Here is a 23117-nt window from a genome sequence, read left to right on the forward strand (position 1 = left end):
GCTATTTCACACATCCTCATAAAAGTTATGTTTCATGCTGAGAGTTGATGAAACAATGTTTCATGGTTGTTGAAAGTGGAAGGGGTTAGTTGTTCCCTCTGTCTTCCTTAGCCCTTGTTGCCAGTGTTCAGTATTAAGCACAGCAGCTGGGAAAGCTTTGGTGGCTTTAAGAGGCAAAAAAGGCACCATAGGCAAACACTGCTCCATAAACAAACGCTCAGACCACAAAATCTCTCCAGTTTATCCTTTCTGTGGTCATCGTTAGGCAAACAGCACAGAGTTTTTGCACTTTTCCTAAAGTAAGAAGCTGCTGAAAAAGCAAACACAGGCCTGAGTTATTGTAACCTTGAGTTAAAATGTGCAAGCCGGGGTCTGAGGAGGAACAAACCTGGAGGAGTGTGGTATTTTACTGTCAACATGTGAAGTATAACTACACACAGATTAATCCATCTGTACTGATAATGTATGTACAGTGATTTCAGTCAGAAGGGGGGAGGTTGGGACTAGAGGCCACTTTAGGGTGTTGAGATAAGCCATCATCACTCATCACACACATGCTGTCTCCATTTGCACCACAGGGGAGCAGAGCAACCACAGCAACAAAAAAAAACCACAACAGGAAGTCTCCAACAGACTGAGCTATCTTCCCCGTAGACATCCACGCCAAGCCAGATGTTCTTCTTCTTTCCCCTGTCCCTCTTGTGCTTGACTCTTCCAACCACCCCCACCCCCTCCTCCACCTCCATCTCTATTTTTCTTTGCCTCCTCCTTCCCTTACTCCCTTCCTTCGTCTTCCTTTCTGCCCTTCCTGTGATGTGTCACTGAGTCACTTGGTCAGCTGAGTCATGGAGGTGACTTTTTTAATCAGCTCCATGTGTGCTCTGCCCTGATTTGGTGGCCCTCAGCAATCAGCCCTGACCTCCGGGCCAATCACGGAGCTCCCCGATGGGGCTCCTGGCATGCCAGTCATCACCGCATATTACTCTTCAGTTACCTCGCCAGCACACATGATTTGATGCTACCAAATGTTTGTGAGTGTTTTGAGACGAAGTGGTTGCTGTGTTTTAAAAGAAAAAAATGATGAAACACAACAAGAATCCCTTAATTTGAGCTTTGAAGAGCAGCAGTAAACTATAGTGACTTCACTGCATGAAAATCTGATTCGAGCAACCTTTTGTAATTAAACTTTGGAGGGACATTTTGATTGCACTCGTAAAATGGATTTTTTCTGCTGTTTTATAAATTCTGCCAATGAAAATGTGCCCGTATTCTGATGACTATGTAATGTACACAGAAAGCTGTGTGGTACACTGAAATCAGTCCACATGAAAATTGAATGCAAACACACAGACTGTGCGTGTCCACTGCCTTACACCGTGAATCACCAAGCTTGGATTCTAATTGAATTTATTTGCCATAAATCTTTTGCTCAAAGCTTCTTTTTAGGCTCTCAGGAAGACTAATGAAATAAAACTCTGCACATACAGCAGACCCCTCCTTTGATCATTGGTTCCCACAAGAGGAAATGGTAGCTTCAGATACTGGTGGGCCATGAGTTTCACTGACAACATTGTTTATTGTTTAGTGAGAGCTATATATAATGTTTACTTTGCTGAAAGGAGATATACAGCGGAAATGTGTCAGAATTTTTACCCAAAGCCCCCCAGAAAAAGCTCTTCTTCAGGCTTGCAGGACAGTAAAAATATTTACTTTCTGTGCTGCTTCCACACTGGAGGTGACAGATTTAGGACCTTGAGAAAACAGAATTTGCTGAGAGAAAGACCATTGCTTAACTGTTTTGCATCACTGCAATGAACCTATCGATAAATCTGCTAGCCAATAAAATATTGACAGGCTAGAGCAGTAAAAGAAACTGAAGGCCCATTAAAATGTTTTGATTAAGAAACCGATGGATTGTGCATGCCTATTGCTCTTCAAACACAATCAGTAGTGTTTGCTAGATACTGACATGAGATCGGTTTGTCAGTGTGGACATGGAAAGTTCATCTAAACCAAGATTTAGTGGTATAAAATGATTCACTTTTAAATCAAGTCAGCTGTATGTTTTGAGACCTATCAGACCTATAAATGGAAACTGTTAACAATACTGAATAAGGTTCAATAGCGTGCTGCACAGATTACCTGATACAAACACACAGACGGATGCATTCATGCTTCCGTACATTTAGAATCACAACGAAACCACCAAGTGTGAGATTCAGCTCCAGCTTCAACAGGAAGGAAGCATTTTCTGCTGAATGTTATGAAAACCTCTCTCAGGCCTCCCGTCTGTGTGCTGATGGAAAATAAAAGTTGAGCCATATTAACAAAGGAACAAATGAATCACACTCCTTCCAGTCAGTCAGAATCGAATCAATTTCATTACCAGAACCTTTCTTTAATCATAAAAGCTATTCTTAGATAACATCTTTAACATGTCAACTACACTCATGTTTTGCTGTCAGCTGGGTTGGTGGTGATAAATGTAATTCGCTCTGTTGTGGTTGAACGGGGACACAGGAAACACAGCTGAGCAATTCATATTTCCAGAGAACATTTGGGTTTTGGAACCACTTTCAACTGTTTTGCAGCCAATATTGACTTCATTGCAGCTTTATTCGCTCAAGTTGTTGGTGCATGGGGATTGCTGAGTGGTAGCAGGTTACCACAGCAAAATAAAAATAGAGAAAGCAAAACAGCAGCACAGAACATTTAAAACCATCGATGACAATCATCTGTATTTTAGTCAGAAACTCCTCTCTCTAAAAGGAATAGCGTGGCATTTTGGGAAATACAGTTAGATTATTATTTGGTGAGAGTTGTAGAGTTGCCACCCGTCCCGTTTTTCCCAGAATTGTTCTCTTTTTTCATCAGCTATCCCGGGAAAAAAAAATCTCTCCCGGGACACAATTTGTCCCGTTTTTGGGGGAAAATGCAGCAGCAGCAGGCCAAGGAGTCCATCCAGAACGACGCATAGTGCGTCCAAATTCACACCTGTTCTTCTCTATGATTTTTCTCCGCGACCGTGCTTCACAGCAAGAAGCCACGAATATCACGTGAAACAGCGGAATCGTAGCTTTCCGAATGTTTTCACAATGAAAAAAATGATAAAGTTACACAAAAATGATGTCTAACAGAGCTTTCATACAGCTTTGCACACACATTACTCTTGGATGGATTACTCGCGAACGCAGGCTCGCACAGAAATGCCACGCATATCACATGAAAGCGCAGGAACAGAGCTTTCCAGTGATATCACACATCATTGTGCTGTCATCCCATCATGCTATAAATCCAGATTAATTGTCTACCAAATAAAAACCTGACGAATTTCTTTACAATCCATTATACAGATCTTGTTATCAGTCACTTCATATAGTGAGGAATATCGTATCTTACCACATCTTACGCCAGGGCCACACTGCCCGCGGAAGCGCAGCGCACCGAAATTCTCGCGCGCACCGGAGCACCTCCGTTCACATCAGACGCGCATTTCTCCACACCGTCGAAAAGCAATTCTGCTCCCAGCTCTTGTTTTTCACTGCCTGGCTTGTCAGATTCGCTCGCGGCTCGCGCAGAAAATAGACCAGACGCCGAACTGATCGCTGCAAATCGTGAGCCGGCCAGTGTGGACGACACAGTCGGTTAACATGGGTGCCGAAAGGAAACTGCCTTCTCTCCTCGGCACTTCGAGGCTATTCGCGGCGCTTCCGCGGGCGGTGTGGCCCTAGCGTTAGGCTTGCGTGTGTTTCTCCCTGTCTATCCACATTTGTAGTCCGACTTTCAAGATGCAAATATCTCCATATTGTCCAGTTGACACTCCATCAAACTTTTTATGACAAGACCAGCCACTTCACCTTTGCGCACCCACACAACTGCAGCCTAACTATGCATGCTGACAAGGCCGTAGTCACCATATACATTGAGGGGGACACGTGCCCCCCTAATTCCCAATTTTTTTTTTTTTACTGCAATCAAAGTGGCAAATATTATCTTGGAGGACATCATTGCACTTGGTTGACTATTTTTCTATTATCTTCACAGTAATCGCAATCATGTCCACCTGGCACAAACCACATGTTTTGGACAGCTGTGAAGTGTCAGAATGTCCCACCATCATGGTTCTTATATTGCCAGATTCCAGAGAGTCTCCCTTCTTCATATATGGCAGAATATGTCTTTTTCCAACTTGCTATGGTGAAATACATGTAAAAATGTAAGAATTTAGTCACACAGATATGTTTTTTTCATTGATATAAAAATGAATATAAAATACAGGCACATAGGAGGACATGTAATGATGGCAAATCTGGTCTCCTATGTCTGAATTTCATGTTCATTGGTCAGTCTGAACTGGTAATAATGGCCGAGCCCTCCGCCTCAAACATTTGGTCGAGTGTCCCTTTTTTTCACAAATCCAAGGTGGCAACCCTAGAGAGTTGAGATGAGAAGATTGATACCACGCTCACATTTCTCCCTTAAATACAAAGCTAAAACCTGGAGAAGGTTAGCCTAGCTTAGCATAAAAACTGGACACAGGGCCAACAACTAGCCTGGGTCTCTCAAAAAGTAAAATTCCTGGTGTCTTTTCTTTTTTTTTTTTTAAAGATATTTTTTAGGGCATTTTTTGCCTTTAATGGACAGGACAGTTAAGTGTGAAGGGGGGAGAGAGAGAGGGAATGACATGCAGCAAAGGGCCACAGGCTGGAGTCAAACCTGGGCCGCTGCGGCAACAGCCTTGTACATGGGGCGCCTGCTCTATCCACTAAGCCACCGATGCCCCCCTGGTGTCTTTTCATCAATGTGAGGTTACCAGGCAACCAACAGAGACTCCAGGAAGTCACTACACCTAGTCAAGATATAAGCCCCTTTTATGCTGCCTTGAACAGGCGGTGTAAAAAGGGTTTGTTGCCACGCCATTCAGTATAAAAGGTATGAGCGTGGGATTCTTGCCTTTAAGCCAGCAGTGGAGGTAGTAACAGCGCCTGATCAACATCTGTGTAAAAGAGACAGCTGGCAGGATGGGACAGGGGTGACTTTTGAAGACTTGTTATGGACACAGCCCACCACCAGGAGATCTAAATGCAGTAGTAGTTAGCAGCTAACTCGAAGAAAAAGACCAGTAGCTGAATATGACAATGATGTACAGGAGCGCCTTAGCCTCTGACCGAGGATGAGATAAGCCGCCATAAAACAGGGATAGTAAATGACTGTTATTGCTATTTTATGCCATTGCTATTACTAGACAGACAATGGCGGACCATATTGGCTGATGGAGGTTTGCGGACCCTGTTTGTGAATGAAATCCTTCTGACTGGCAGTTCAGTGAAAACCTGACTAAAGTCAAGAGCGTGTGAGATTGAAACAGACTTGTTATATTAGGTAAGATTAGATAGCAGAAATGTTTTGTGATGTTTGTGGCATCGTTTGCCAGCGCATGGTAAATACACTTTGTTCTTTCAACATCGGGCTGTGTTAATGTGCTTACTGGCTGAGTAGTGTCTTGAATCCATCCGGGCAGTCTTTCAGACTCCCTTTTCAAATGATGCATACAGACTTGGGCCGCCTGCTGGTATGGAGATTTATTTCCTTTTCATGCAGGCGCAGAATGTACATGCTAGGTGGCTGTTGGCTGTATTCTTTGTGATGTGTTCTGTGCAACTTTTCGGCCAAGACGCAGGCGACATGAGGCGATGCAACAGTCAGCCTACATCGCTACAAGATATTTGATGTCAGTTTAGTGCGTCTGGGCATTTTGAGATGCTGTTGGGTTAAACTTTGCCCCTGTTTTCAGTCTCTGTGCTAAGCTAAGCTAATTGTCTGCTTGCTCTGGCTTCATATCTAGCACACAAACATGAGGATGATATTAATGTCCTGAGCTGACTCTCAGCAAGGAAACAAACAAGCGTACTTCCAAAAATGTCAGGCTTTTTTTGTTTTCTAAACTTAGAGATGGTCTGTTTTAGTCATGACTTTAGTCACGAGTCAACCACAGTTTTGAGGGATGGAGACTTTTGTGTGTTTGGCAGAGGGAAAGGGAGAGAGGGCCCTGGAGGATTGAAGGAAAGAGATGACCAAATGCTTTCAGCGTGCACACAAACATAATCCAATACTCTTCTCTGTGACACAAAGCAGTGGGAGGGAGAGAGCAGATGGACACACACAAGGACGGGGAAGTAAAAAGGATATTGCCTCTTGTCTTGTGCAAACACACAGACACATACATGCACACACACAGAAAATAATGAAAATAAATGTTCCTGTATTTTGACATAAACACACTCTCCCACTGTTTTTCAGTTTGATTAAACTTAAACACACACACACACACAGAGAGAGGTTTTATCTCTAGAGGGCTTTACTCAATCGCACGTGGTTAGAGATAGCTGCTATCCACAGTGTTCTCCATTCACTTTCTCTGAATGAGGGGTGTGGCTGCCGAATGCCTCCCTAGCCACTTGGGATGGCAATCACGTGACAGAGCTGTGGGCGTGGCCAGGGGGAGCAGCAGCAGCTCCAGCCTCACCAGCTGGAGCTGTGATTGAGAGAGGAAGAGAGAGAAGAGAAGGAGAGGAAAGGGTTGGGTGAGTTGTCGATTTTTATGTTTGCCGTGTGCTTTTCTGTCTTACAGGGAGAGCTGTGAATGATTCTGGGGAAATAAGATGAAGGGGGGAAAGAGAGAGAAACAGAAGGGGGGGAGAGAGGGATGATTGGTGCTCTGAGGCTGTTGGTGTCAAAGTTAGTTAGCCAGGTGTCTCATGTGTGCTGTGTGGAACATGAAGTTTTGAGGTAAAGAGGTGGGGTGTGTTTTTGGCAGGAGATCTGTAGAGAACCATTAATGTAGCGTGCAGGCCTTGTACTTTCTCATTTCTTAATTTTTTTTTTCTCTCTCTATCCTTTCTCTTTCCCATTGTTCAGCCATTGGGGAGAGTTTGGGGGGTCAGCACTGCCACTCCCCCCCCTCCCCCCTTCTCCTCCTCACACTCCTCCCCTCTCCTTTTCTTTCTCCCTTTCCCTCCCATTGTGTCTTCAGCTCTGGAGCATGCATGGATAATCAATCTGCCATAATGGGACAGCATGTTGACCAATCAGGATAGCCCACCATTACTCTTAAAGGTCTCAGGTCTCTGGGGCTCTCTACAGTCATGTTTTCTCCTTTGGCCTCAGCTCTCGTCACATTAGACAGAGTTTCCAGCCTGACTTTGATCCAGTGCAGTGGATTAGCCAGGCTGATGGAGCCAAGCTGTTTCGACGTGATTTAATTTTGACAATCCCCTTGTGTCTGCTCTCCGGAGAGTTTGTTGTGAAGTTCAGCTAGAGTTGAGGAGTCGAACAGGTCATACTTTCAGTTTGATTTTTGCTCTTCCACGGGGAATAGTAAGAGCTCCTCTTTTTCCCCTAACTCTTGTCAGATGCTTCTGGTGGGAAGAAAATTAGGTTGTAGTGAGTCACTTAGCTTTAATTTTGTGCCCTGGAGGCCAGAAAAACTTTTGAAATATCAGCCATCTTCCATGTTCTCAGCACATCACGTGGTCTGCTCTTACCCAGTTTGCAGCACGGTGTCTGAATGGCTGCTTTGTTGGATGCTGCACCCAGAAAACCTTGTGAAGATGTAGAGATCCTTGCTGTGCACCAACCAGCCACATTGTATCTTCATATTTTATAAGTAGAGTGATGCATTTGACCTTGCACATTGAGACAGCTGCATTAATAAAATGCACTTGTGTGCTTCCCTCATGTCACTGTAACTGCGTCCAACAGAGCATTATCGAATTAAGAAATTAATTTGGATTTATTTTCCCACAGTAGTTGGCCAGCAGTGTCAGTGTGGAGCTCAGCACACACAATACAGTTGATACCAGCATATTCCTAATGCTGCCTCCTATCTGATTCACATAAAGCGTTATTACAATATGCTTTATAATAGGCGCCAGTTAAAGCCACTCAGCCATTGTTTGCGTGTTTCTAATCAGATTAGCATGCTGATAATTATGACTAATTTAATAACCACAGATAAACATTTCATTAGGATTGTTTGGGACCAGCGGCATGGAATATATCCACACTGAAGTTTTTTGTTACTGTGGTTTAAGTCATTTGCACATTTGTGCTGCAGTTGCAAAGATCACAAACCTGATTCTTCAAAGGGGAATCCACCCCTGTATAGAATTAACCTGTTCTCTCCGTCATGTCGGATGGTTTAGTACACTTTAGTTCCATGTTTTCCACCAAAGAATTTGCCCTGAAGGCAGCAGAGTTGAAAGAAGGGGAGGCGTGAACATGTTTTACAGTAAACAACCAGATTATTTGTCTGAAAATATTCTTTCCCACATTACGGTATGTCTTCATAGACCCCCCAGCTAATTGTATCCATGTGTGTATAACCTCATGTGGTCTTGTCTTCTTTTCCTGATCCATCAGCAAGTGATGAATGCATGTACTATTACTCTTTTTGGGTTTCCCTCATTGGCACATTGAAGTAGAAAATAATGGACTAGCAGTCTTTTCGTAAAATATAACGGTTAGTCAAAAGGAAACACATTGCTGCAAACACTTCTGGCGCTGCGTATCAATCTAGCTGCCCACAGTGGGGGGATGTTTTCCGGTCTACATGTATGTCACAGGAGGGAGGAAGTCAGACATGTCATGTCCTGTTAGAGGTGACAGGTTATAGGCCTGGAGAGTTGGAGGGGAGCGGGTGATGTATGCCAGTTTGTGGTGTTCTCATCTACAGTGCTGGGGCAGTATTATGCCTCAAGCATGGCATTATGGGTCACTGGTCACAGTGTTTTTAATTCTGGGATGATAATTGGATTTTAAAGGTTGTTGTCTCAGGCATGCACAAACACAAACACCACATGGTTATTCATATTAAAATCGACTTTCAGTTTATTCTTCCAAAAAAAAACTTGTCACAAAAAAAACTTGTAAAACTTATTTTATAGAATGAAAGTTCTCCACTGTGTAGGATTTTTGAATTTTGGTGTTTTTGTTACCTTAGAATGAGATGTTTATATCTACACAGGGGTCCTCGCCTACGGAGCCCACAGTGTTGCAGCGGCGTGTTTCTTCAGTAGCCCAGAATGGACAAACCAAACACTGGCTTTAGATAGGACTATTCATGCTTTTGTGTTTTCGTGTCAGGCACCATAGTTAGCAGCCTCTCTGCAATGAGCAGCATTGGCAAACGCAGTTTTTTTTTTGTTTGGTTTTTTTTTTTACAAGAAACTAATTATTCATTCAGTGTTTTTACCAGTTTAAATCAGCGGATCTGTTTGTTTTGGAGAGGAGGAGACCTCCTGTGGATAATTCTACTCCCAATAAAAACCTCCTGAGCATCTGGATCTTAAGTTATCAGAGAAGAGGTGCTTGGCGTCTCTGACTAGCCATTGAACATTGGAGAAACATTGCTTTGAAACTGTACTGCTTTATTCAGTGTTTTACCAGTTTTAATCACCTGCTCTGCTTGTTTTGGAGAGGAGGATTCCTCTGTGGACAATCGGCTCCCAGTAACAACCTCCTGAACAATGAACACTGAAGAAATTCTAACTGGGGGAAGTTTTAGCTGGTTGCAATCTGCAGTCCTTACTGTTAGATGCCACTAAATCCCCTAAATCTTACACACTGCTTCTTTATTTGTCACTACAGATTTAACTGTACAAGTAATCATTTGGTTTACACAAAGATGTTCAGAAACCTGTTCATCTTAGACCACATTGATACAACAATTTTGTCCACTTATTTTTGTGTCTTGTGTTTCTCTTCACAGTTGGATTCATACACTTGGTTAAAGGAAAATGGTGAACTACTAAAGAGACCTAATTAGCGTTACAGTTTAAGGACAACCTACTGGTGTGACTCAGAGAAATAAGAACCATCTTCAAGTGCAGAAGTCAGCTCTGAACAGTGCGACGCTTCTCATTTCTTTCCATAAGCGCTACATAGTATCCACCATTGAGACATTAAAACCAGCTGGCCCTTTTCCAACTTCATACTCTCTTGGTTGTGTGATTTACTGCACCATGGGCTGTTTGTCCTTTCCCCTGTCCCAGTTCCCCTATTGCAGCTGTGGATGGGTCTGCGGCTGGACCATCCAAGTTCCCCATCCATGTTTCTCAGAAACGTTTCGGGCTTTGAGTTACGCCTGTGGTCAGTTGGCCTACAGTAATGAGAGCTGCCCAGAACAGCGGGCTCTTACAGATGTACTCGGCACCACAATGACCACCCTGCTGTGTTGAGTTTTGCTTTCTCATTTTCTCAGTCTCTGCTTGCAGCTATCGACCCAAACCGCGCTCACTCATGTTGTGTTTTTCAGCTCGTCACTGTTATTGTAGCATTTATCTTACATCTCATCCCTCCCTGGTCATGCACTTTACCTCGCTGACCTTTCATCTGCAGCTTTGTCTCTCCATTTCTTCTCACTCTTTCAGTCATTTTTAGCGGGTTTTGGGACAGGTCATTATCTACACTACCAGAAGTTTCCGTGTGGAGAGCCGTATTTCAACACTGAGCAAACACCATCTGCTTTGCTCCCCGTTAGGCCAGGGGTCGCATTCTCAGTGGGCCGACACAAGTGACAAGGCTGAAAGATGATGTGGGCCAGTAGCATTCTTCAGACCATTTCTAAAGTGCCGACGTCTGTTTGTGTCGGCTGTAGCCATCATCGAGCCCACCGAACCTCATCGTCTTACACAGCAGTGAGTTGTTATGATGAGGAAACATGTCTGGATTTCTAAATCTCTGTGCACCTTTGGTTTCAAAGTGCGGATGGGGGATTGAGTGAGAGGGATTTCCTCTTGGATGTAGATGACAGCCCAGTAAGAACCTCCTCTATCCTCCCAGCTCCCTTCTGTCGACCTCACTCTGTCACTACCTACTGTAAATACACCATCATGTTATCTCCCTCAAACAGCATGCAGTGTAGCACTGAGCTCCTGGCCTGTGCTCCTTTAAAAACATGACATTGAAGTCACCACACCAGGCAAAATGGCAAATGCTTTCATAGAGATTTAAAGGGAAACTGATATTTTTCAACCCAGAGCCTATTTTCCATGTTTTTGTGTGTAAGTAAGGAATGGACTTTTGATATTGGTCCAGTACTGAGAGAGAGCGCTGCAGCTGGCAGCCACAAACAGGCTGCAATGTAACCATTTGGGGCATTTGGCACTGTCGATGTATGTCCTCTAAAAATGCTTGTTTTTGCCACTGACAGGCTCAAATTGTTATTACAGGTGTCTGGCAACAATATGGGAAAGACCCTACAGAGAAATAAAATGTTTCTCTTTACCTTTTGATTGATAAAGTCTATTTGTTATTATGTGTAACTAGGTCTTGCTCAAGGAGAGGCCTTGTTCTGAAATCTCGCAAGAGATGACTTGTTGCAAGAAGACAACGTTGGTAATGTTCATGCAAGTTGGAGAGAGATGCAAGACTTGCTGTGTCATAGAGAAACCTAGCTTAGTGTAATCTAAAAGATTTTCAATGTCATGGCTCAGTATTTAGCTGATTCTGATGATGTAAAAAAAAACCTAGAAGATTTTGAAACAAGATCTTATACTTGAACAAGATTTCACACACAATGGCAAACAGACCGGGTCAGGGTAAAGAAAAATGTTTGATCTCTCTTTAGGGTGTTTTCGCATATTGTTGTCAGACTGATAAGAACGATCTGAGCCTGTCAGTGGCAAAAACAAGCAGTTTTGATGAACATACATTGAATTTAAAATGTTTTATAATGTTGTCAAATAATTGTTGTCTACATGAGTAACTTAGTAAAACCATAGCAAAATGGGGTCTAGGTTGTAAAAATACCGAAGTTTCCCTTTAAGACATTGGCACCTCTGAATGTGTGGTTGGCCCACCATCACACCTTTTACAGGGTGTAGACAAAACAGTATTAACACCTCTTGGAAAAGGACTTTTATGGGAAAAGAACACCTTAAGCCAGCACAGTAAATCATGACTGTAAGCACTGCCACAATGTAGCATCACATTCTCCTTCAGTCAGTTTGACCTTGTGGCTGCTGTTACTGTGTTTGGCCTATGCTGTGATTATTTTGACTGCAACCCCACTGACATGAATGCTTTGAAACTCCTTTGACCAGTGCACCTGTGATCTGGGCACAGATGAAACAAAGTCATTCCTTGTGCTTCTTTAAAGCTTTGCATACCAAAGGACGATTGCCAGGTCTCTATACTGATGTTGACAAATGCTGAACTAATTGGCAACCAACCCAATATGGGCCACCTGTGCAGCAGTGCTTGTAGTTATGATTGCCTTAAAGTGTTTTTCAGTGAAGCTTAGTATTATTTTGTCTACTGCTGTTTCCCAAGTTTGGTCTAAGATCAGCATGAGGGCTTTTTTGCAAATGTTACTCAGTCTGGAAGCGTTTATATCAAAATATTAACTTAAAAAGGCCACACATATACTTATCCCATTCACCATCTGAACCTGTCTCAGCAGAGTACAGCAGGTTACACCTTCACTGCACTTAAACGCACAGCAGGTTTAAGCCACACTCTGCATAACAGATTGTCTGTCTTATTGTCACAGCAGGGGTAAGTTCCATGTATTAGTGTCATTACTTATTATCAGGGAAATAAGCAATTAAATTGGGTTTGAAAATGGCAGTGATGTGTTTAAATTGGAGTGTGTTTAATATGCTTGTGTCCCAAGTTGACACAGAGCATTTCTCATTTGAGACTCTGGCTTAAAAAGCTCATTCTTTACCCGACCGTACTCATAAAACTACCTCATAAAATTTTTAGATGATATTAAACTGCGCATATGTTAATCCTGTATTCATGTGACACACTGAATCACTGTCAGTCAACTCTGTGTGTTGCCTTCTTCTTTCTGGACCCTCCATCAATTTCACCCAGACTTCAGCAGACATAAAACTTAACGATCTCTTCCTCTTCAGAAGGAGACACCAAAGGGCCAGTGGAAATGTCATCTCCGGTTTAAGAAAGAGAAAGTGGGGGAGAAAAGAGAGAGGAAAACACAGTCGCATAGGAAAGGGAACTTTTCAGCTGAACTGTTTCACCTCATGGGAACCATGTTTTTTTCTTAAATAACAGAGCAGACCGTGTTTAAGAGCTGTCAGTAACGGTGTGTGATTGGAAGAACAGGCGTGATACCTTCTTTTCCCAAAGCACAAACCCTTATGGAGTGACCTGACAGCTACTGAACATATGCTTAAACAGACTGAAGGCAGGGAGGGGAAGAAAACCAGGTATCTTGTTGGGAAAGTTATTTCAGTGAAGTATAAAGTTTTGGGTGGATTTGGTGTCCCACAAAACTTTTCATAAAAGATAATGTTGTTTGCTATAAGTGAAAGGGTTTAATTTATGGTTAAACATCCTTTGTAATGACCATTGGACTGAACATAACATTCAGGGTAGTCTTGTCCTCAGTACATGACTAGTTTATGATGAAAACTGGAGATAATTTAAAGTTGTCTTCATCTGATTACTGATTTGGCATTCTGATGATTGTCAGTGCAACAAAGTCCAATTCCATGTGCCAACACAAAAAAACAGTTAATTATTGTTTGAGGTCTCATTTCCCTGCATCTGTGTCCCGCATGACGGCAACAGGCTTTTGCAAACAATTCATCTTCGAGGTAGAGCAAAACATCAGCATGCACATTTAAACTGTAGGCAGAATTTGTGTGATGAACTGTTTGAATCCAAAACTGAAAACAAATTATGGTCAGCTATAAAAATCCTCCCACGTAGGCCAGTTCCTCATGTAGAGCGTCAGTCATCAACCACACTCATTTAAACAGTTTGGCTCATCTGCACTAATTACATGTTGTGCATGCCATGAATCATTTTACTGATTTCTTTTTGTCTCCTTCTCCCCCTTTCTGCAGGGTATTTACTGTACTGATATTGTCAGGGCTGGAGTTAAACAATAACACACACAAACCTCCTTTCTCGTGTAATTTAAAGCAGGGCTGAAAAGTGGTGAAGTGGCGCTTGTGGATCGAAGGAAACTGAATTTCTTTGGTTTTTAAGAGGCTTCTTGAGAAGACAATGAAGCCTTTGTTTCTGGCATTGGCACGTTCAAGTTCCACTCAGTGAATATTAAATGTAGGGTTGGATGTGATGTGCCTGATGGGATTTTAATGAAAGGCTTGAGTGGGGAGTGTTGAGTTATGTGTGAGTCTGGAGTGGGAAGGGGATTCTCTGTTACAAAAAAACAGAAACTTGTATCTGATCGAAGGGGAACATTTTGTGTTGAGAGTTATGTTAAAGGTCAGTTTGAGGAAGTGGGTTTGATGCTTCAGGATGGTGGTTATTGATATCTGTCAGCTAAATGTTTACATGTTACATACTTCTTGAAAAATTAACTTGATGTATTAATTTTCTGTGAAGGCTGAGGCCAGACAAGAATGCTGCCTGAAAGCAGTTTTGTGTTTTCTGGTCTCTACTGAGCTGTGCTGGCGTTCGGGATTAACAAGAATACATTATGCTGTATATGTCAGACTATAATGTTTTTCAAGAGTGCTTTTCAGTTGAGTGCTCTCTCACTTCAAGACAGTTTATTACTTTTGCCGTGCCTAAAATAATGAACTGGATGCAACCAAGAGGTTTATATTAAGAAGCTTGTCCACACACAATAAAGACATTAGTACTTATTTTACCTTACTTTTCACTGTTTCTGCACAATACATAGGATATCATGTGGATGAAAAATAGTCCCTGGGAAGCTCAATAAAAAGAGTGATAGTTCATATGTCAATTGCTCACCCCAATTTGTATTTCTTGCAAGTGAAAGAAGAATCCAAAAGATGGAGAAAATTTTTGATTTATTGAAGTCATAGGTGACTGTATTTTTCAACAGCAAAACTATATCAAAACAGCAGTGAAACTTTCCTCTTTAAAGCCAGATTCCATTGAGAAAAATTCCATTGTGTGACTTTGATGAATCTGAAGTAACCCTTTGAAACACCAAAGTCACACAATAACATCAAACAAACAAACTGAGCGAGGCAGCGGTAGACCAGCAGACCCCAAGTTCAGTAAGATAAAATTACTGCTTTTGTTAATGGAGTCTGGCTTTGAAGAGTGAATAGATTAGGTTTAATTTTTAGTTCAGTTCCCCGTAAGAAACAGTTGTCTGTTTAGGAAGTACTGAGCATACAATTGGATAAATGTGCTTGGATTGAGTTGTGTGAGAGTTTGTAAACTGATGTTTTGATATAGTTTTGCTGTTGTAGAAGTGTTTGCCTATGACTTCAGTAACTCAAGAATGTTCTAGGTCCTTGGATTCTTCATTCACCAGAGGTAGGCAAGGAAAGCAGTCAACGCAACACAGGGTGAGTAATTGATTTACAAATGGTCATTTGGGGGAGTGAAGTATTTATTTAAAGGAGCACTTGATTTAGCTTTGCACTTCCATAAGGTTGGGGGACTTAAGAGAGACAGATCTGAAGAATTGTCAAAACTAAAACAGTGGAGGCCGAGATATCCTGACTTTGAGCCCCTAATGTGGGTCATGATTCAAAAACATTGGATCCTTGGTAGCATTTTTCATCTTGTCCTCCCTGCCTGGTAAATGTCCACCTTTTTACAAATTTGTAGCACAGGCTTTCTGTTTAAAAAAAAAAAAAAGCATCTCCAAGCTCAAGCTGAGATAACCCTGATGACTGCAGGGTTATTTCCTCAAACTTGACAAGGCTCCCTGCAGGGCCACAGAAAACATCATCTGCGTTCACAAGCTGAGCAGCACTCCATGTGACACATTAGATGACATTTAATGTGTAAACGTTGTGGAGTTCCCATTGTAAGCTACAAACTGTTTTTGTGCGGCTATAAATGCTGTGGTTTTGTCTGCTGTGAAGCCCTTCGTGACAAACAGGAAACCAAACAACTACCATAATGCAAATAAAACACATGACAGAAACTCATGTTTAATAGGGTTACTGTATGAGTGAAATACAAGCACTGAAACACATGCAGTGACTTTTCACCAATGGTTTTATAGGATAAGGATTAGGATAAGTAAATGCCAATGATGAAACTTGCAGCAGCCCTCATTCAAGTTTAAGTGCTCTCATTTGAAGATAAAGTCCTCTCTTTGATGGGATCTATCCATTCATGCAAAGAAAAAGGCTGAACTCATCTCCATTCATTAAACAAAGCTCTCAAATCAGCTAATCCTGAAATGCCGCTTTCATGTGTCACAAGGCAAAAAAAAAAAAAATTAATTAATCCTCTGCCTACAGTGATGTGTTTATTGGAAGCAATCTTCACCCATAACATCTGTCTGCACTTTTTGAAAGATGTTTTCATTTGGAGACTTTGCATAGATGAAGGGAGATTAAAACAGCAGACCAAATATTTTGATGTGTTTTCTAATTAAGGGGCCAATTTAGGTTCATTAATGCACCTGTTTGGTCGTCTTCCTGTATTATTCATTTGAATGAACTGTGCACCCCACCGGCGTGGCTTTTTTTGGCTTCAGTTAAATGAAACACCACTCTTGGAAGGAAGTTTACTTCAGTGAAATCTCGCATGTCTGATACATTGTTCAATTTTCGATGCACTCATTGGGTCTGCCTCATATGAGAACAGTTAGGATTCAACGGCCGAGGCCACTGAGTTGTGATCTGAGTCATACTGTATGTCTGTAATGAGGTTACTCATGCAGAAATGTAGTTCGCCGTGGCAAAGGTTATTGACGCTTTCTTTGTGGAACATCATAATGCTCCAACGCAGATCTGACTCATGAAGAGAGGCTTTGTTGCAGATGTAAATGGCAGAACTGTCACTCTGATACATAAGGCGCATAAATAGTGATGTAAAAAAGCAGTGGAAGAGGATTGCTAATGGCCAGCTCATCTTTAGCCTGGAGAATGAAACCATTAGGAAGCAGCACTAATGAAAATGAAAGTGCTCAGTTGGACTGTTCGAGAAAGAGAAGTGAATACTGAAGCAGCAGGGTGGTTTGCGAACTGGGTTACATTTTTGACTCTTTTGAATTTCATTTTTTCCACTGCATGTATGACTCCCATTCGACAATTTACTTCGCTTTGTGTGCTTGTCTCTGCTACAGTGTGACTGTTTGTCTATTCTTAGAGAGCAGCCATGAAAGCCAGCAGATGGCCCATGGCTGGCATTGTCATGGTGCCCAGGAGGCAGTTTGGCTGCAGACCTGGAGTATGTCATTAGAGCTAATCTGCATTCTGTCATTCAAGAGGCTACTGATGCAATCGGGGCTCGATGTTAATAGAGTTCAGTGCAGGGCTAGCCAAGTGACACTATGCAAACATTTGCAAACACATCTCACGGGCTAAAGATGAATCGATCCAAATGCCTCAGGATTATTGTATCATTTTCCAAGACGCTGCTTTTCTCTGTTGGGTTTTTTGAGGACAGCAATGCAGCGCTAAATCAGCTTTAGTCCACCATGATGAGGTATTCACAGGGGGTTCATGTTACAGCATGGATTGAACCCTACCCCTGCTTGCTTTATTTCTTTTACCAGCAAAGTGAATGTCCTTGCATGAGGGGAAACTGCCTCTTGGTTGTGGAAATTATTGCGCAAAAACAAAATCTTGTACACTGATGATTTACTGACTGATGATAGCCATGGGGGGGTGGGTGGATTTTTCTTATTTTCCCAAGACTTTTGCAGTGGATTTGTCAAGTTTTAGCCAAGCCGCATGTGGTATCACAGTACAGTTCATCCAGTAGACTGTCTGAGGATTAAAAGTTGGAAAGACTGATGAATAGACTTTTGAGGGTGTGGTACCTTTTCTCATGGTCCAAAATTGTAGCTTTTATTCTTGTTTGGAACGTATTGAGTTCAGAGATATTCAGCTCACTCATCACTGCTCCCATGACTTTGGATTTTTAAGGTGTGCAAGTGTCTTGGAGAATGATAATGAGATGTCAGTGCATGTTCTTATACCATGTATAGCGTTAGTGCATATGTATGATTTGTGAAGTAGAAAAGGCTGATATGTTCATTCACATTGTTTAATTAAAGCCCCAGTCAGCCAGTGTTACTTCCTGTTTTTGCTTCTGTCTTACTCAGAGAATGGGGGTGTTCTCATGGATGTATAAGAGAGATGAATACAGCGTTGGAGGCGGGGGCCTCGTTCATTCCTATAAAAAAGTTGCTCAGTGGTGCATGAAGCCAAAAAACTTGGAATTCCGGAGTGTAAAATCATCCGGATCCTCCTTATCAATCGGTCCGTGGAGCAAGCATGCCTGAGACTTTGCTGGCCAAGTGGCAAACTTCTACCATCTGAACCGGCTTCTTCTGTTTTAGCCCTTTGCTAACTTGAACGGGGATAAAATTGTTTAACTGTGTGGCTCTTCTAGACTTTCAAATGTTATTGAACAATTCATCAAATCTTAACTGTGAAACAAGTTATTTCCTGTGATGCTGAAAAAAATAAATCCACTGATTTAGAGACGTGTCCTTGGAAGTATAAGTCTATGGGGAAAAGTATTGATGGATCCAAAAGTATTAGTTACACAGTTTGGCCACTACAGTATGTCAAATGGGCTTCAAAGTCCTTCATAGAGGCCTGGGTGTGGTTAATAGTCGATTATAATCCATTACCATGGCAACCAGACTGCTGTTATAGCATAGGCTATATGTCAAAGTGATAGTATGGATATTAGCATAGATAGCGATAGTGGTCACTCTAAAATAAGTTGTGAGGTGGAGGTTATTTTTGCCACGTCCTTCACCTAAAGGTAATATGGATATGACTCTAACTTAAATCTGCTTTCAGTTATTTCTGAATGATGACAATTTATTTAACTGAAAGTTGATCAGAGCAACTACTTTGTTTGCTACTTTGCACAACGGCAACTTCATGTGGTTAGTGAGACATAACAGTGCACCTGCGCAAACTTGGAGGACGATGTATGACCTGCAGCTTCTAGTACAGACATATGTCATCTTCCTGTTTTGTCAACAACCTCCTTTTTTCAGCGTTGAACACAAAATTAAGTTATCTGTCAGAAAATACTTGGCCAACAATGTGGCTTATCAACATTGTCAGGAAATGCCCAAATACACTGCAGTGGGGCTCTAAGTGGTGGTTACACTGAATCTTTCAAGATATACCATCAACTTTGTGTAAATGTGTGTTTCAGTTTCCTGCGAGACAGGTCCCAGTTGTGCCCTTAAATTAAAAGCACCCACAGTGCTACAAGGGCTGCACAACGTGGTTATTAGCAACACTTTTTCCAGGACAAAGTCACAGAGACCCAAAGAAGTGGAAAGTCTGTACATCATAGTTACAGTAAAAGCTGGAAAATTGATACTCTTAGCAAGATCACATGCCTCTTACAGCCTCCCACTGTCTTCTGTGCCTCTATCTCGCACTGTCTCCTCTGAGGGTCCAGGAAGGCGAAGGTCTGACTGGGAAAATTAGATATCAGAAAATGTTCCACTGTTATTTGTGCAGCATTTAAATTCTTATCACCAGTGTTACAGGCAGGCTGTCGCTGTGTCATGTCAGGCAGACAAATCAAAGGCATAAAGCCTTCTATGTTCTTCAGCAAAAAGCTTACAGATGCTGGCTCCTTGAACAGTCAATTTTGTGTTATTTGAGAAAAATAATCGACCCAGCACAGAACCTGAACTATTACAGCTACAATGTACTGCACCTACATGTATGTGAAGTCAGGATGGATGCCTCCCCTCAGATTCAGGTATATGTGTCTGTGGTTTGTAGTGTCTGTTACTGCAAACCTCACACAGACAATACCACAAGTTTCTCTCACAGCACAGGAAATCTTGTCTCCTCCTACATTGTCTGTGTGTGAGTCTCTGCTGCTGCAAGCACATACTAGCACATTTGGCAGAGTCGGGCTGTGTTTTAGTCTGCTTGTTGCAGCGCTGCCTTGGCACACAGCCTTCGTCTTCTACACAACAATTGATCCTCCTTAAAGTGAGGTAAGCCGTGATTTGTAGTTGGCAGTGCTTTCCCCCAACGAGGGCTGTTCATTTTGTCTTCCTAATCCTTTTAGGATTATGAAATTTGCCTCTAATCTACAGCTGCACCGCTTCACTTTGGTTACAACTTCCACATCGTTTATTTCTGAAAAGTCAGAATTTCTCTTGCGGGCTGTGCTGCTAACATGAGGTAGTTGATAATCAAAATGTATGCAACATTAAGCAGCAGCAGATGTGTGCCTGTCCCTATATGATTTATTGGCTAGTTTTACCAGTTGAGTGTATGCACTGGAGTAAGGACCACTGGGAAAAAAAATAATTCTTTATTGAACAGTTATGGGAATGTTTATCTTGTTGTTTTATGTTTGCATGCACATCTGCACATGTGTGCACATGTTTTCCTGCTGGCACAAGTTGAGTTTTTGGCAGACAGTGTAAAAGACAGATTAACACCTCTCAGTGTTGCATAAAGGCGGTAGCTCACAAATGTGAATTTTAAGTCTGATGTATCCGGTTTCACACAGGAAGTGAACTGCTCAGATCACTATCTTCTGTGGTCCTCACGCTGAACACTGCAGTTAATATGATTTTACATACATTTTTGTACTCAGTCTTGCAGTTGTTTTTCTAAGTTACTGCATCCATTTTTATTACTAACTTAATGCATGCACTTCACTGCTTAAACGTCTTGTGCGTGAGATACCATATGAATATAAGATATAAATAAACATCTCTTAATTTCCTTGTCTTTTCTCTTTATTCTGCGTCCCACAGGGTCAGAGGTCAGTCTGAGCCACAGCAACATGTCAGAGTCCGCCAAGCCCCACCTCCCCAACCCACAGGGAAAGGGGGACAAGACCCATGGCAGCGACTTCAGCTACGTGGGCATCGATGCCATCCTGGAGCAGATGAGGAGGAAGGCCATGAAGCAGGGCTTTGAGCTCAACATCATGGTTGTGGGTGAGTCTGACATTCACACATTAAATTCACCACTTAACAAAAACAGTCTAAAGGTTTTGTTGGTCACTTGCAACTTGAGTCTACACATGGGCACTCAAAACAATTTTAAAAACACCCAGAACAACAACAAGATGGGCACGATTTTTTGGCTCTCCAATTGCACCAAAAACGGTTGTAGAGTCCTTGCTGAAAGTGTTCAGTGCGCTTGACCTTTCTTGCTGTTGTAGTGTTATTTTGTGTTGTTAACCCTAACCTTGTCTCCCACACATTACATTCATATGCAGCTAATTTGCAATAGATTTGGTTAAACCTTCAGTTAAAGGAGCTTTATACAATATTCAGAGCATTAATATAGCATCAAAGTACTATTTGCTATGTAAATGTAATGTAATGGAGTCATGGCATCCTGAGCAGAGAATGAAGTCACACTACCTGTGTGTGTTGTAATCCAAGCTTCTCCTTTTGTTGTGGTAGACGGTCCAGCTAGTCGTGCATGTGAGTCCCTGTGAGTGTATTCCACTGGCTAGCTAAACAGTCCCACTCTGTATGATGCTTGTATGGTGCTTGAACATTGTTTACCACTGATATCGTGACCCCATTATTGTACTGTAGAAGCGTAGCCCTCCAGTTCCCTCCCAGGTTAACATTGTTAGCTCTGTCAGCGCTGTTGCTGTTGTTAAGCACTGTTTATGGAGTTAACACCGTTAGCTGCTAGTTGCCGGCTCAATTACAGCCATATTGAGAGCTGTGTGCAGACAATCTCAATCAGACTCTGAATCTCTGAATATTGTATAGAACTGCTTCAACTATGCTTTAGTTGCCGTGAGTAGGTATCGTGGGGACAAATGAAACTGTAAGAGGTTGAAAACATGTGTTGCTAATGCTAAATAATTACGCTTATAAAAAAAAAACTTGTATGAGAAAATGTTTGTCACTACATATGACTACAACTACAAAAATGTAGTATGATGTAAAGATTAGCTAATGTTTCCATCCAGCCTGACCTTGAGCTTTTACATTGAGCTTGATTATACCTCCATGTTAGATTTGGATACAACTCCTAAAATCTAAACTGACACAGATGTATCTGAGAAGGCTTGAGGCTGTAATTGCTTCCAAATGTTTACAACAGTTATTGACTCAGTACTGAATTCAGCAAAAAAGATCAGAAGGCATTTTCAATTAAAAAAAAAAAAGCAGAACAAAGCTCAGACAACAGGATGCCATACACAGCATGCTTAGTTGGCAGATTCTCTCTGATCTGGAAAAGACCTTCTCTATTCTTTTTCTTTATTACATTATCATGAATCTTCTCCTTGGCTGTCCTTTGATGCAGTCAAACACCAGAAAATAAATAAAAATCTGTGTTTGTGTGTGTGGTTCTGCTTGAGCTGTTTAGTTAAGAGTCAGCCAGCATGGTGCCTCCCTCAACAAGCTCTTTTCTTTGTGTCAATGATGTAACTAACAAACACACTTGAGTGGACAAAAGGAGGCTGTCAGTGCTGCGAAAGTGGCATAATGATGGCGATTACTTAGACGAGCTGTAGCAGCTACTTACCACCAGTTACTGTAGATGTCACAATCAAGTCTGTGCACACACAGTTATCCTTGAATGCACCTGTGTACATGCACGCAGGCAGGCACGAACAAACCTATGCACATGTTGTCTTCTGAGAAAGGAATGTCAAGATGTGTTTTTATTGCACACTGAGATACATATTACTCATGAGGAGTAGGTTGAAAAGAGTCAGCTACATCCCGATTGGATTTTCAAGCCTTGCTGTTTGTTTGGATCATATTAGCATGGTGGTGGTTATAGAATGCAGTCAGTCTGATTTCAGGCCCTGCGGGGCAGGGTTTTGTACATGCAGCTAAGATGACATGTTGGCACAACTCCAAGGAGGACCGATACTGTTCATCAAAAGAGGCATATTGATTTATAGATGTAAGGGAATGAAGTGAAAGAGTAAGACAGTGAGAAAATAAAGTGATCTAACTGCACATTTCTACATAACACCAACATGTATCCACTTGTGGTGCTTCGACACCTAAACGAAACTTGTGTCGTGAGATGATTTAACACTGTGTTGTAAAATGATACTCTCACACCATGCACACTGGAGTAGAATACAATCAAAGTTCACAATAGAAAAGAACAATAATGAGTTTAAACCTGTGTGAAGTGTTTTTTGATTGCCAGAGGGAGCTTTGATATGCAGTGCTATGG

The 23117-nt window shown here is 41.9% G+C and overlaps 1 protein-coding gene across 6 annotated transcripts in view; it reads left to right on the top strand.

The window, feature by feature from the left end:
• Positions 1 to 23117, top strand: part of septin9b (septin 9b) — a 99221-nt gene that overhangs the window by 56347 nt on the left and 19757 nt on the right. For 4 of the 6 annotated variants that reach the window (XM_049570364.1, XM_049570355.1, XM_049570347.1 and 1 more), the window contains one exon: positions 20705 to 20890. In XM_049570364.1, the coding sequence (XP_049426321.1) occupies positions 20705 to 20890 (186 nt within the window). Of the gene's footprint in view, positions 1 to 6488; positions 6585 to 19788; positions 19931 to 20704; positions 20891 to 23117 lie in introns of those variants that run through there. The other 2 variants (XM_049570380.1, XM_049570386.1) reach the window with 2 other exon arrangements.

The sequence above is a fragment of the Epinephelus fuscoguttatus genome, linkage group LG3 (assembly GCF_011397635.1).
Source record: "Epinephelus fuscoguttatus linkage group LG3, E.fuscoguttatus.final_Chr_v1".
In the NCBI taxonomy this organism is placed as follows: Eukaryota; Metazoa; Chordata; class Actinopteri; order Perciformes; family Serranidae; genus Epinephelus; species Epinephelus fuscoguttatus.